The 13,901-nt window shown below is 37.5% G+C and overlaps 1 protein-coding gene across 1 annotated transcript in view; it reads left to right on the forward strand.

The window, feature by feature from the left end:
- plxna2 (plexin A2) overlaps positions 1–13,901 on the forward strand; it is a 380,453-nt gene that overhangs the window by 271,820 nt on the left and 94,732 nt on the right. The window contains exons 13-14 of the mRNA XM_056448621.1: positions 1,468–1,619; positions 8,971–9,088. Of these exons, the coding sequence (XP_056304596.1) occupies positions 1,468–1,619; positions 8,971–9,088 (270 nt within the window). The remainder of the gene's footprint in view (positions 1–1,467; positions 1,620–8,970; positions 9,089–13,901) is intronic.

Below are 13,901 nucleotides of genomic sequence, written 5' to 3' on the forward strand. Positions count from 1 at the left end.
AGGAGGCCTTTTACAATGTTCATTTGGAGACCTTTTAATAGTTTGGGCTTTGCATATTAAATTCCTTTTTTATATATATAATAAAACATTTCATATGGTAATTTCTTGGGTAACACAGTGGCACAGTGGGCAGCGCTGTCACCTCACAGCAAAAAGGTCGCTGGTTCGAGCCCCGGCTGGCTCGGTGTGGAGTTTGCATGTTCTCCCCGTGTTCCTGTGGGTTTCCTCCAAGTCGGTTTCCCCACAGTGCAAACATAGGCAGTATAGGTGAATTGGATAAACTAAATTAGTTTAGGAGTATGTGTGTGTGTATGGATGTTTTCCAGAACTGGGTTGCAGCTGGAAGGGCATCCACTGTGTTAAACATTCTTGATAATTTGGTGGTTCATTCTGCTGTGAATAAAGGACCGAAGTTGTGGGAAAAAGATTGAATAAATGGTCATTTTTAAAAGGGTCATGAGACTGTAAGAATGGTTTTTAACCAAAGTGGTTCAAACTGTAGTTCTGCCGAATGACTAAAAAGTTATCAGCATAATGGTAAAAAAACTACATTCCAGTCAAACCATTCTTTTGCAATCTCATACCAAAAATGGAAATAAGGGCAGTATTAATAGCTTTGTTATTATGTGATTGTATTGTATTGCAATGTGGAGCAATTATGTGTGATGTTAAATCAAAAGTAATTCACAAATACTTGAAAATTAGATGATTTAATGACAATAATTCGCTATGGTTACAACTGAATTAATTACAAATAACTGTATAAAATGATAAAGTATGAAATGATAAAAACATATGATAATAATTGTACCCAGCTTAAATGTAAAATTAAAGTTACCAGAGGTAGAAGGATAGACAAAGGGAGGGAGAGACAAAGAGAGCAAGTAGGCCTCAATGAGGCAGAGAAGATGGACTCCAGAGGAGTAGAGGAGCAGAGCAGGAGAGCGCAGACCAGGAAAAGACAGGCCAAGAAAAAAGCGGCCAGGAAAGGAGACAGAGCAGAGTTTCCCGACTATTTTGTACCTTTCTTGACCATGTGACTAAAGCCCAAATGCTGAGACATTCAAAGTGACCAATCAACATGTGACCACATCGTAAAACCCCAAAAGTCCACACACCAGGCCCTCATCTGCCTTTGGAATTTGTGTGAGCCTTCTTTTGTGGAAAAGACATATAAACAAATGCATATGATAATTTTCATTCCTACAAGAGCCTCCACTTAGAGTTCAATTCTACTCAGAATTTAAACAAAAAAAGCAACTTGAATGGGCATGGAGAGCTGTGAGCAGATGGTGGAGGAGTGGGCATGTTGGGTCATGGCAAGGTTATTTAACAATTAGCCCATTCACCTTTAAAGTGTCAGTTTAGCAAAAATGAAAAATCTGTCTTTATATACTCACTTCCATGTTTTTTCCATTTAAAAAATAATTTCAGAAGGATTAAGTGACTCCTCCTTTCTCATTCCAGGTAACCCCAGTGGCCGGACCACCAGAAGGGGGCACCAGAGTGACCATCCGTGGTGTAAATCTGGGCCTGTCCTTCTCAGACATGGTGAACAACGTGCAGGTGGCAGGAGTCCAGTGTACACCACAGGAGAACGGCTACATCATCGCTGAACAGTGAGTAACTGTGGAGCTGTAAAACTCCAATGAATACATGCTGGGAAAGATTCGAATGGTGAAAAAAACTGGTTTAGGTTATCTTTAATCTTTCTCAAAATAGTAGGAGCTGGAAAAGATAATGTCCTACATTACACACACTAAGAAACTGTTCATGAGAAAAAAATTAAGTCAGGTTTTCATCCAGTTCTCTTTAAAGCACAGCATGATTAGTCCGTCACACACAAACAGTTTGATGTCGCAAGCATTAAGCGACCAATCAGGGCTAAGCATGAAAGGCAGGATTGGTCACAACCCTTTCCTTTATGGGTTATTGAGTCTGTCTTATCAGACAGAAACATCTTAACAACGGCAGGAAAATATTTCTGTCTGTAGGGCAGGTTGTCAACAGTGACCAGGGCTCTTGTGAAGCAGAAATGAGCCCTAATTAAAGTCCAAACAGACCCGGGTTAGTCTCCGCCTGCAGTAAGTCTCATTCTTCAGCATCTGTTTGGGTTGTTTTCCCCTGCGATTGTGTCATTAACCCTGTCTGTAAATATCCTCAAGCCAGGATTTAGTCATTAATATCAAAGCTCTTGGGGGAGAGAAGTTGGCAAGAGGTGATAAAACGTAATGATTTGTCGTAGTAGTTTTTCAGTGAAACATGCAAACAAATCTCTCAGCCTTTTCTGTCTACATTTATCTGCTTGATTAAAAAGACATTGCGATTTTAAAGGTTAATTGTATAATTTCCGCCCACTAGCATGATAACATTACATAAAACTGCATTTGTTTTTAATCAGGTTTTACTAAAATGCTCCACTCATCTTTCATTGGTCAGTCAAATAAACTGCCAGGCTCCAAACTCATGTCATTGGTTGAGCTGTTGCTGTGTCAAACTGGTGGGGATTCTTAAACAAAACGAATCAAGACAAAACAAAAAATGTTTTGAAATCATCACAGTGTTAATGCTTTGAAAAACTAAACCTTCAAATAGTTTATGGAGTTGTCTCTTCATATTAAAATAAATTGTGACAGAAGAAAGTACAGTATTTTTTTTAAACAGGACTCTTTGAACACTGCTTACACCTTTGATTGGTCAGACAAATAGATAGCCCCGCCCCAAACTGCACCAGTTTAACAGAATGTAACGATTCTACGTCACAATAAAACCTCACCCCATGACCTTATTTGATTCTAAACATTTGGCTTTGAAGCATTATGGCAGCGTGTATAAATAGCACATAGTGTCTGCATTCAGGTGGAGTGTGTCTCCACAGCGCCTCTCTCTGCCGCTGAGGTGGGGACAGACGGAGCGAGGGGGGAAACGTACGGTAATTGAAATGCGCGGCGTGCTGCTGGCTGTAGGAGGGAGATTTGTCAGCCCTTCTCTCTTCTGACAGCAGTTTAATCCGAGCGGGACGAAGCCGAGCCGAGTGGGAGTGGATTCATTTGTATGGCGCGGCGAAGGGGTGTCGTGAGGAAATGGAGAATGCGCCATCGGACCCCATCAAACCTGCAGACAGAAACAGAAAGCCGCACATCTGTGTTTCAACAGTTCTGTCTGCTCACGTTGAACAAAAGTCGTACACGTTAAGACAACCAAGCTTGTTACTGATTATGTCAGCCTTTTTTTACAGGACTGTCATGGAGGACAGCAAAATGTTGAGATGTGGATATGATGTGAGCCATAATTTAGTGACACCGCTTATTATGTAACAATAACTTGTATTACATTTCTACCATCAAATGAACAAATACAAATGATTTAATTCAAATCTAATCAGATTTCTTTTTACTTTTAAATATCCTTCAGCTGCATAACCACATAAAGGAGCCATTCACATATTGTATTTTTCCACTTCAATGCGCTAGTTTTCTATTGTTTTTCAATACATGCGCTTGATGGATATCCATTACCATTACGTTTGTGTCTCACACCTTTTGCTGCAATTCGCACAAGAGCGCAACATTTTTTAGACTGTGTGTCAATTTGAAAGAACCTCGACTTGATCAGTGTTAGTCCTAAAACAATTGAGCAATCAGAGTAATGCAGAGGCAGGGCAAGCGTTAGAAGCTTCTGTTTACAGTAGCAAGTTGGCACGACAATTTTATTTGACTGCAACATGGTGAAGGAGGTTACTGAGCAGGTTACTGATTCAATTCAATTCATCTCTATTTATAGAATACTTTTTCAATGTAGATTGTGTGGTTTAATTTTCACTGTCCAAACACTGAAGAGCAAATCCATCAATGCACAGCTCCACAATTCCCAAACCAAGCAAGCCAGTGGCGAGAAGCAAACTTAACCAACTCACGAAAGTGAAGGAAAAAAACCTTGAGAGAAACCAGGGTGTTCAGGCTGGCCCAAGGGATCAGAGATGTGTTCTGTGTAGATGGTGTTTATAATGTTTGTTTTCAAACAGGTTTTCAGAATACTCATCTCATCTTTAATTGGCCAAGCAAACAGATGGCCCCACCCCAAACTCAACCTATTGGTCTAGCTCAAGGGTAGGCAAATTCGGTCCTGGAGCGCCGGTGTCCTGAAAAGTTTAGTTCCAACCCCAATCATACACAACTGGACTAGCTAATCTGGCTCTACCTAGGCTTTTTAGAAACATCCTTGCAAGTGTGTTGAGGCACGTTGGAGCTAAAATCTGCAGGACACCGGCCCTCTTGGACCAAGTTTGCCCATCCCTGAGCTAGACCAATAGGTTGAGGACACTCCTGGACACTCCTGGTCTAGCTGTTGCTGCGTCATGCAGAATTATACATGTTTAAAAATTCCATAGTTTTAATCCCTTGAATAATACAACTTATAAATTATTTCGTTTTAGCTCTCTGTTTAATGGAATTCAGATTCATTTGGAATTTAATCAGAAAATTTGTTTGGACACCCTCAGTTTCAAACAAATATTTTTTATTTAATTGTTTTCAGAAAAAAAAAAACAGTTTGTTAGCATTAACATTTTGAAGCAACTTCCCATTTAAAGTACAATCAATATGTTGCACATATGTCAGTTGTTAATACAATATTGTGATGACACAATTCAATGTAGAGGAAACTATCACTACCCAAATTCAAAGTCTCATCCCATGGTAAGCATACAGAAACCTGTTCTAATGCATGACGGTCATTACATCATTTCTTTAATGTGTCTTCTATATTACCAAAAGAAATGACAAAAACAATGTAAAACTAACAGAAACATTCAAAGTTCATAAAGTTTTAATTTTCAAAAAAAAACACTTTCTTCTCCACTCTCGCTCAGAAATTTCCATGAAAGTTTTTTCATTCACAAAATAGTGTCATAATAGCATCTTCCAGCTAATTTGAAAAGCTCCCCAGCCAAAAGTTACACCACGCAGCAGCAGTGATTGAACATCCAAACTTGTATCCAACTTTAATTGCCTTAGAATTGAAAGTCCTCCAGTCGGTGTGATTGAGAGGGCATAATGTGCGCTGTGAACAGCTGTGAGCGCTGTCTGCCGAGTCTGTCAGACTCACCGCAGGAAGCCGCATCACGCCCACAATCTCGCCGTCTGCGCCGCATGTGCTCCGACAGTCATCCCTGATGATGCCAACACTCCATATCAACTGAGCATCGATTGCAGAGCAGCCGCCTCCACACACTCTTTCAGCTCACATTTGAATTCTCATGTCGGTGTCATATTTACTTCATCCGAGGGACAGTCAATGGCCTCTGTGTTTTTATTATGTCATTTGATCAGGCCACCCGTCCGTGAAGCAGATACCTGATCAGACTGTGTGATGTAGAAACATCGATCTGCTCTCTGATCAGAGTGCATGATAACACTCCATTGATTTGTGCTGGGAGTTCTGTGGCCGTTTATGGGCGTTTCTTGTGTTTCAGATACTTTTATAAGCCATGGGTTGATAAAAAAAAACTTTTTATAAAATAATTATATATTATACACTGTAAAAAATGCAGGGTTCTACACAATTCATTATGTTGTTTCAACATAAATGTAAGTGGATTGAACATAAAAGTCCTGAAGAAATCTCAAGAGTTGCTTTGTTTCAGCTCATTTTAAATAAGTAGTTTGAACAAGCAGCAAAAATCATTGAGTGTAAAAAAAAAATCATTTTTTGAGTGTAAAAAATAAATAATTTATCAAATATAATTCAAATATTATGTTACATTAAAAATTTTCATATTAATATATATATATGTATATATATATATATATATATATATATATATATATATATATATATATATATATATATATATATATATATATATATATATATATATATATATATATATATATGTGTGTGTGTGTGTGTGTGCGTGCGTGTGTGTCTGTTGCCATCTAGTGACAGAACCTCAACCATCTTTGCTCTGAACAGTACTGTATGACAGGCTGATGACAGCCAACGCACTGAATCTTCTAAATTATAAATATTTAAAATAGGCACTGTCCTTATAAATAAAACGCATAGTTTTAATCTAAACAACTATATTCTCACCTGAAAAAGCCTCAAAAGTACATTATGTTGTCCAACAGCTGCAATATTTGTCAAACTGTAGTGAGTTTATTCATCTCCAGTCACTCTAAGTGGGTGTAGAAATACACAAGGGTGAGGAGGCTGTACGAGTGCTGTTGTTATGGGAATATCACACGGCTATCAGCCAATTCGATTCGAGAACTAGACAGAACTGTTGTATAAATGTATATATAACTGATTTTATTAGACATGGTTTCAGTAAAATGTTAACTTTTCTTCCAAAATTCAAATTAATATATTGTAATTTTTCCAGAAAATTATAGCTGTAAACAAATGTTTTCCTTTGTTCTAATTGAATTATTCCACCAAAAAATAATCTCTTAACTGACGTAAAAATGTTAATGAATGAATATTAAATGTTTTCTATAAATGAATATACAGTAATGGTGTAATATTATTTATTTTATATATTAACTTTTATTTTTTATATTTTATTTCTAAAAAAAAATTTAAATAAAGTATTTTTATTAAATTATTGTTTTGTAGTTTTTTTTTTTTTTTATTGTGCATATACTGTTTAGGATACATCAAATGCTAATGAAAGAAACTAGTGTTAATTTGCAAGCCAGAGTCAATCTTTTTTTTTTTTCATTTCCAAATGCTATAAATAAAATACATAATTAAAGATTTGTCAGAAATCACACTTTCCAGATTATGTAATGTAAAAAAGTAATACATAATGGCACAATCTTCCTGTGATGTTTGCATGTCCACCATTGAACTGTAATATTAGTGTGCACATGAAATAACCTAGCGTGAAAGCTATGTTTCAGGAAGTTCATTTCCCAAAAGTGCCTATAATTGTAGAATCCCCATTACACGGTGTAGAACCTGCAGGAACATCTGGTTTTGCTGCAGCAGAAGTGTCTCCGCATCGCTGCTCCCGTAGGGCGGCCTTGTCAATTCGGCTAATGGAATGTGTGCGCTAAAGCAATCAAGGAACCAAAGCAAAAATTACATTGAGATCAAGAGGAAATCAATGCAGAGAGAGGAAGAGTCGCATACTGATCACTCAGCAGGAGTAGAGATGACTTCCAATGCTTTGCCTCCTCAATCTGGAGTCAATCCAGGGATGGACCTGAAGCAATGGGGGTGATATCCATACATTTGGGTGACTTCATTCAAACTAGGATTAAAAATATAGCTTAGCCAGTGGTTTTGCTACACCCCATGATGCTTTGCGTGAGTTATGGGAGTAACTTCCATTAAACAGTAAACAATTATTATTCCCCTCAAAGTTTATCCAATATTAAAAAGCAGCTTATTAAAATAAACATATTGCATTCAGCCATCCATATATTAATATACAGTTGAAGTCAGAATTATTGACCCCCCATTAAATGTTTTTCTTTTTTAAAATATAAGATTTTTTAAAAACCATTTTAAACCATTTAAAAATTATTAGCCCCTTTCAGCTTTTTTTCGATAGCCTACGGAACAAACTATGATTATACAATAACTTGTATAGGCAATAACTTGCCTAATTACCCTAACTTCCCTAGTTAACCTTATAAGCCTAGTTAAACCTTTAAATGTCACTTTAAGCTGTATAGAAGTGTCTTGAAAAATATCTAGTCAAATGTTATTTACTGTCATCAGGGCAAAGATGAAATAATTTTTTTATTAGAAATGAATTGTTAAACATATTATGTTTAGAAAAGTGTTTAAAAAAAACTCTCCGCTAAACATAAATTAGGAAAAAAAAATAACAGGGAGGCTAATAATTCAGGGGGCTAATAATTCTGACTTCAACTGTGTGTATATATATATAAATATTAGAACTCCTGTGAAATTGTAATTATTTAAATAATATTTCTATTATGATCACAAGCGACATACCCGTTGCGTATCGCTGGAGAACTATACACGTCACGTTAACAAACTACAACTCCCGGCATGCACCTGGCACACAACGGTTCCTGATTCCCACTGATTACACACAGCTGGAAGATCATTATGAACTGATTTTAAGGACTATAAACTAAGCACACACAGACACATCATTGCTGAGTCTTGTTAAACTGTTAAGTGAGCATTACTACACATTTTACCTTGCCTTGCCATGTTTAACCTTTTGCTTTGTTTCTTTGTTTACGTTGTTTGCCGCCTGTACCGGCCATTCGCCTGTTTATTGACCACGCTTTGGATTATCTTTATGCACCTGTTTATTTTCATTTTCACCTGTTACACCTGTTTATTTTCAACTCCATGTCCTCATCCAGACATTGCTACAATTTCACAATTGTTGTTTGACAAAAAAAAATTCCAATACATTTTTTAAGCGCACTGTAATAATTTTACTAACTAATTTTAATGACATTTTTTTTACTTTGCCACAATGACTATGCATAAAATTTTTCTACGTATCTTACAATAGACTAGTATTCAGCTTAAAGTGCATATTAAAGACTTAATTCGGCAAGATAATTAGGCAAGTTACTTGACAAAAGAGGTTTGTTCTGTAGACAATCGAAAAAAAAACATTCTTGAGAGGGCTAATTATATTGACCTTAAAATAGTTTTCAAAAATCAAAAATAAAAATTAAGACTTTTCTCACAAGAAAAAAAAAATTACAGGAACTTCTTTGAAAAACATAGGGAGGCTAATAATTTTGACCTCAACTGTACATATTTCAAGATGATAAAAATAAAGCATAAAGCCAAACACACCCCTTACTCAGTTTTCCCTTATGTTTGAATTATTTATAGTACAGTTTTATTCAGTATTATTATCTTATTTTGTCCAGTTCTTTTGAATGGAAGTTCAATCCATAATTTGAAACGAAACAAAACATCAAATCAAAAGGTTGAATGTTTGTGTGTTTCTTGTTTTTTCAGGATTGTATGTGAAATGGATGCAGCTCCAGTGGACAGTAAAGCCGGACCGGTCCATTTGTGTGTAGGGGAGTGTAAACCAGAGCTCCAGACTCGCTCTTCTCAGCTTTATTCCTTTGTGGTAAGACCTTGAGTTCTGCTACTTCTGAATAATGCAGTGAGGCAGTGCTGAACCTGGCCGTTGTTTTGGGTTTATTAAATTGGGCTTTAGTTGGTCCATTGAAGAGAATTTGCAGGTCACTGTGATCTTATGCCTTTGGACAGGTGGGCCTTGCTGAGGTTGCTTTGTTCTCTGAAGCGCTTTAACAGCGAAAATGTCAAATCAGAGGCAGTGACTCAGAGCTCAACATAGTGAACCTCAACTGTTCACAGCTACTTTTTAGGAACCAAGACTTTCTTCTGTACCGACTTTCTTCTCATATTTCCCCTATCTCTCATCAGTCATCCGTTTAAATGCACAAAAGAAATATTATAAGTGTCTGCATTAATGTTTCCAGTTATATTTTTGAATATTAGGATCATCTGTGTATATATACTGTATATAAAAGTATTATCCCTCTTGTGAAATACACTCACCGGCCACTTTATTAGGTACACCTGTCCAACTGCTCATTAACGCAAATTTCTAATCATCCTATCACACGGCAGCAACTCAATGCATTTAGGCATGTAGACATGGTCAAGACGATCTGCTGCAGTTCAAACTGAGCATCAGAATGGGAAAGAAAGCTGATTTAAGTGACTTTGAACGTGGCATGGTTGTTGGTGTCAGACGGGCTGGTCTGAGTATTTCAGAAACTACTGATCTGCTGGGATTTTCATGCACAATCATCTTTAGGGTTTTGAGAAAATGGTCCGAAAAAGAAAAAATATCCAGTGAGCGACAGTTCTGTGAGTGCAAATGCCTTGTTGATGCCAGAGGTCAGACTGGTTCAAGCTGATAGAAAGGCAACAGTAACTCAAATAACCACTCGTTACAACTAAGGTATGCAGGAGAGTATCACTGAGCACAGAACACATCCAACCTTAAGGCCGGATGGGCTACAGCAGCAGAAGACCACACCAGGTGCCACAACTGTAAGCTAAGAACAGGAAACTGTGGCTACAATTCACACAGGCTCACAAAACTGGACAATAGAAGATAGAAGATTGAAAAAATGTTGCCTGGTCTGATAAGTCTCGATTTCTGCTGCAACATTCGTATGGTAGGGTCAGAATTTGGCATCAATAACATGAAAGCATGAATCCATCCTGCCTTGTATCAACGGTTCAGGCTGGTGGTGGTGATGTAATGGTGTGGGGGATATTTTCTTGGCACACTTTAGGCCCATTAGTATCAACTGAGCATCGTGTCAACGCCACAGCCTACCTGAGTAATGTTGCTGACCATGTCCATCCCTTTATGACCACAGTGTGCCCATCTTCTGATGGCTACTTCCAGTAGGATGTCATAAAGAACGAATAATCTCTGACTAGTTTCTTGAACATTACAATGAGTTCACTGTACTCAAATGGCCTCCACAGTCACCAGAGCTCAATTCAATAGAGGACCTTTGGGATGTGGTGGAACGGGAGATTGTTAAGGTGTACCTAATAAAGTGGCCATGAGTGTATAATAATGATTTTTACAGTCAATATTATTAGCTTCCTTAAGAAGTCATTGCTTTTAATTATTATTGGCTATAGAACAAACCACTGTTGTCCAATGACTTGCCTAATTAACGTAACTTGCCTAGTTAACCTAAATCAATTAAATTCAATTCATGTTTATTTATACTGTATAGCACTTTATACAACGTAGATTTTGTCAAAGCAGCTTAACATAGTTCTAGTAAAGTCCAGATTTCATAATTAACCTAGCCTTTAAACAGAACTTTAAGCTGAATGCTATTATCTTGCAGTAACTAGTAATAACTGGTCAAATACTGTATACTGTCATCATGCAAAATAAATTAGTTATTAAACTGTATGTTTAAAAATGTCACTTTAAAAATACTGAAAATCACTTTCTCTATATACATATACAGTATATTATATTTTGTGATTAATTAGCAAATAATCTCTGGCTGTTATAAATAATAATAAAAAGTAATGTTAATATTATAATACGCTTTGTAATTGTGTTCACGGCACTATTGAACTATGCATATGTTTTATTTTTAAGCTTCTAAATTGTAAACACGCTCCCCAATCAATCTTTTGCAATCCACAGATTTAAGCAGAGCCTAAAGTCTATAAGCCTTGTATTTTTACAGCAAAATTTGGCAGCAAAGAGGAGTACATTAGCATATTATATTTATGTATTTAAATATGAGTAGTTTGTATCTGTCCAATGAGTTCTTTAGGAAATCACCCCATTAATGTGTGGAAACTGTCTCTTCATGCAAATGCAGAGTCATTAAAAGCCATAAGGTCAATAAAATAACCTTTTTTTATGGCTGGCGTGGCATTTTTATCAGCTAATTGTTCTATTTAGTGCTTTTTAAAGTACTATTTTTGTCTGTCTTCTTAAACGATGCTGCAGATTAGCGGTTAATAGCATTATTTACACACGTATTCACCAAGACATTAAAAGAAAAGCGTGTTTATTGAACTAATGCACTCGTCAGGCACAAAAGACTCGAGATGTGCCATAAAAACTTGCTAATTTACAGATTGCCGCTGTGTGTATGTGTATGTGTGTGTGTGCGTCATTACTATTGGTAAAACGGCAGCCCTGCTTTCTGTGTTAAGAAGCACAGCTCTCGTCAGGATAATAGAACTTGTTTTTCGGTTATTAAAATATTGAGTGATTACGAAGACAAAACACCATGGGGAGTGCATATTGAACAGGGAAACAATAAAAGCCATTAAGCGAATCAAAGGATGGAGGATGGTTGCCATGTTGTCACACCTGTGGGGACTGTTGCGCACCTGTCCCAAACAGCCAACCGCCGGCCTGGGGTTAATAGATAATCAACAGCAGCATTCACACACACACTAAAAGCAAACAATCATCCATACGACCACAATTAACAGCCTTTGATAATTAGGGGAGCTGTTTTTACTGTGGGGGAAATACGTATTGAAATACGAAATTTGCACTGGATGTTGGTAACAGCCAAAGAAATCTTTAAAAGCAAAGAAGACAAAACAAATTAATTTGCAAATTAAGTTATGTGTCATAAAATGAAATGACACAGGGAAAAAGTACTGAACACATGAGGGAAGGAAGGTGTAGAAAGAAAGTGAAAGCCCAGACAGCAGCTGAAATCTCTCAGTAGTTATTCAGCAACCCTCTGCCCTTCGTTATTGTAAATTAATATTAGCTGCTTCAGTCCCAACATCTACATTAGCAGGATGATGAAGATGAAACCAGAGTGGACATTTCAAAACACAGGCAAGGAAACTCTCAGATGCTTCCAGGGAAAGAAAATCAAGCTGTGAAATGGCCCAGCCAATCACCTGACTTGAACCCAATAGAAAATACAAAATAAAGATTAGATCTGATAGACGAGGCCTACAGAACCATCAAGATCTTTACACTCTGTTGAAGTCTGTGAAAAAAATCACACCTGAGCAATGTGTCAAGGACGAATGCTGACGACGGATCCACATGCAGTATTTATTCAACAGAGGATGGTCAGACAGGCAAAGGTCAATAACAGGAGCAAACGGGTACATTCTGATGAAGCAAAAGAGTAGTCAGGTCACAGGCAAAGAGATCTGTCCAGACGGCAAACTACGTAAACAAAGGTACAAAGCAAAAGGTCGAACGTGGCAAGGCAAGGAAAATGCATCCTAATGTCCACTTACAGTAAAACAAGACTCAGCCCTGATGTGTGTGTCTATGCTGTTTTTAAACTCCATGTAATCAGTTCATCATGATCCTCCGGCTGAGTTTGTGTAATCCAAGTTAAACAGGAACCAGTGCGTGCGAGGTGCACGCTGGGATTGGTAGTTTGTAAATGTAGCATGTGTTCTCCAGCGATCCACAGTGGCTAGATTGCTGGTGACTGTAACACAATGCATGTGACTTCATTCTCCATATGAGAGGCGTCTTTAAGCCGCCATCATTAAATAATTATTTTATATAAAGTATTAATTACCTTTCAGTACTTTCTTTGTGTCTTTCCATTGTTAATACACAACTCCTTTATCAGATTTTTTAATTTTGTTTTATTTTTATGTTTGTATTATTTGGGTTTTTACCTAAATCTGGTTCAATTCCATGTCAACAGCTTCCTTAGAAATATTATTCCCAGGAAAAAACATGACATGTTCAATACTTATTTCCCCCACTGTATTACAGCCACTTCCTTTATGCGTTTATACACATGCCTTTCCACAGTAAAAAAGCAGCATGTTATCTCAAAAACGTTGTCGGACAACATGGATTCCCTGAGCGGCCCACCAGTTGTAGAACAATGAGAGGCGAGACCCAAATTGGTGTTAATTTGTTTTTTAGTCCATGCACGTGTGAAGTCGACCGCCAGCCGTTTCATGTGCTTTCTTAAGACACAGAGCTGTCTCTTTCAGTTTTCTCCATCTGCCGCTTGCAGTCCCTGTGTACACTGAACCGAGGAGGACTGGGGAACTAGAGAGTTTATGTACGATGTTTTTTTTAAAAGGCTTTTATTTCTCCTCAGACGTGCCTTTCATGAGCTCGCATCACTCTGACAAGGCTGGAAATGGCATTTTCTTTGTAGCGTGTGCTCTTTATTTGCGAGCGGAGCAGAAGGCGTATGAGACTCATGAAGGACAGTTGTTATTTACAGACGTTGGCTGTCTTTTGTGGAAAAGCCACCCACGTGTAGGCCAATTCGGATTCAAAACATGCTCGTCTTCGGCTGATCGAGGAAGCTGCAGCGCTGTGTCATTTCTGTGTCACTAGCAGCAAGTTTTCTTTTGAAGTATAATTATTTCATGTGGAAATAATGTTTAATTTTTTTAAT

Source organism: Danio aesculapii, chromosome 23 (assembly GCF_903798145.1).
Source record: "Danio aesculapii chromosome 23, fDanAes4.1, whole genome shotgun sequence".
Classification (NCBI taxonomy): domain Eukaryota; kingdom Metazoa; phylum Chordata; class Actinopteri; order Cypriniformes; family Danionidae; genus Danio; species Danio aesculapii.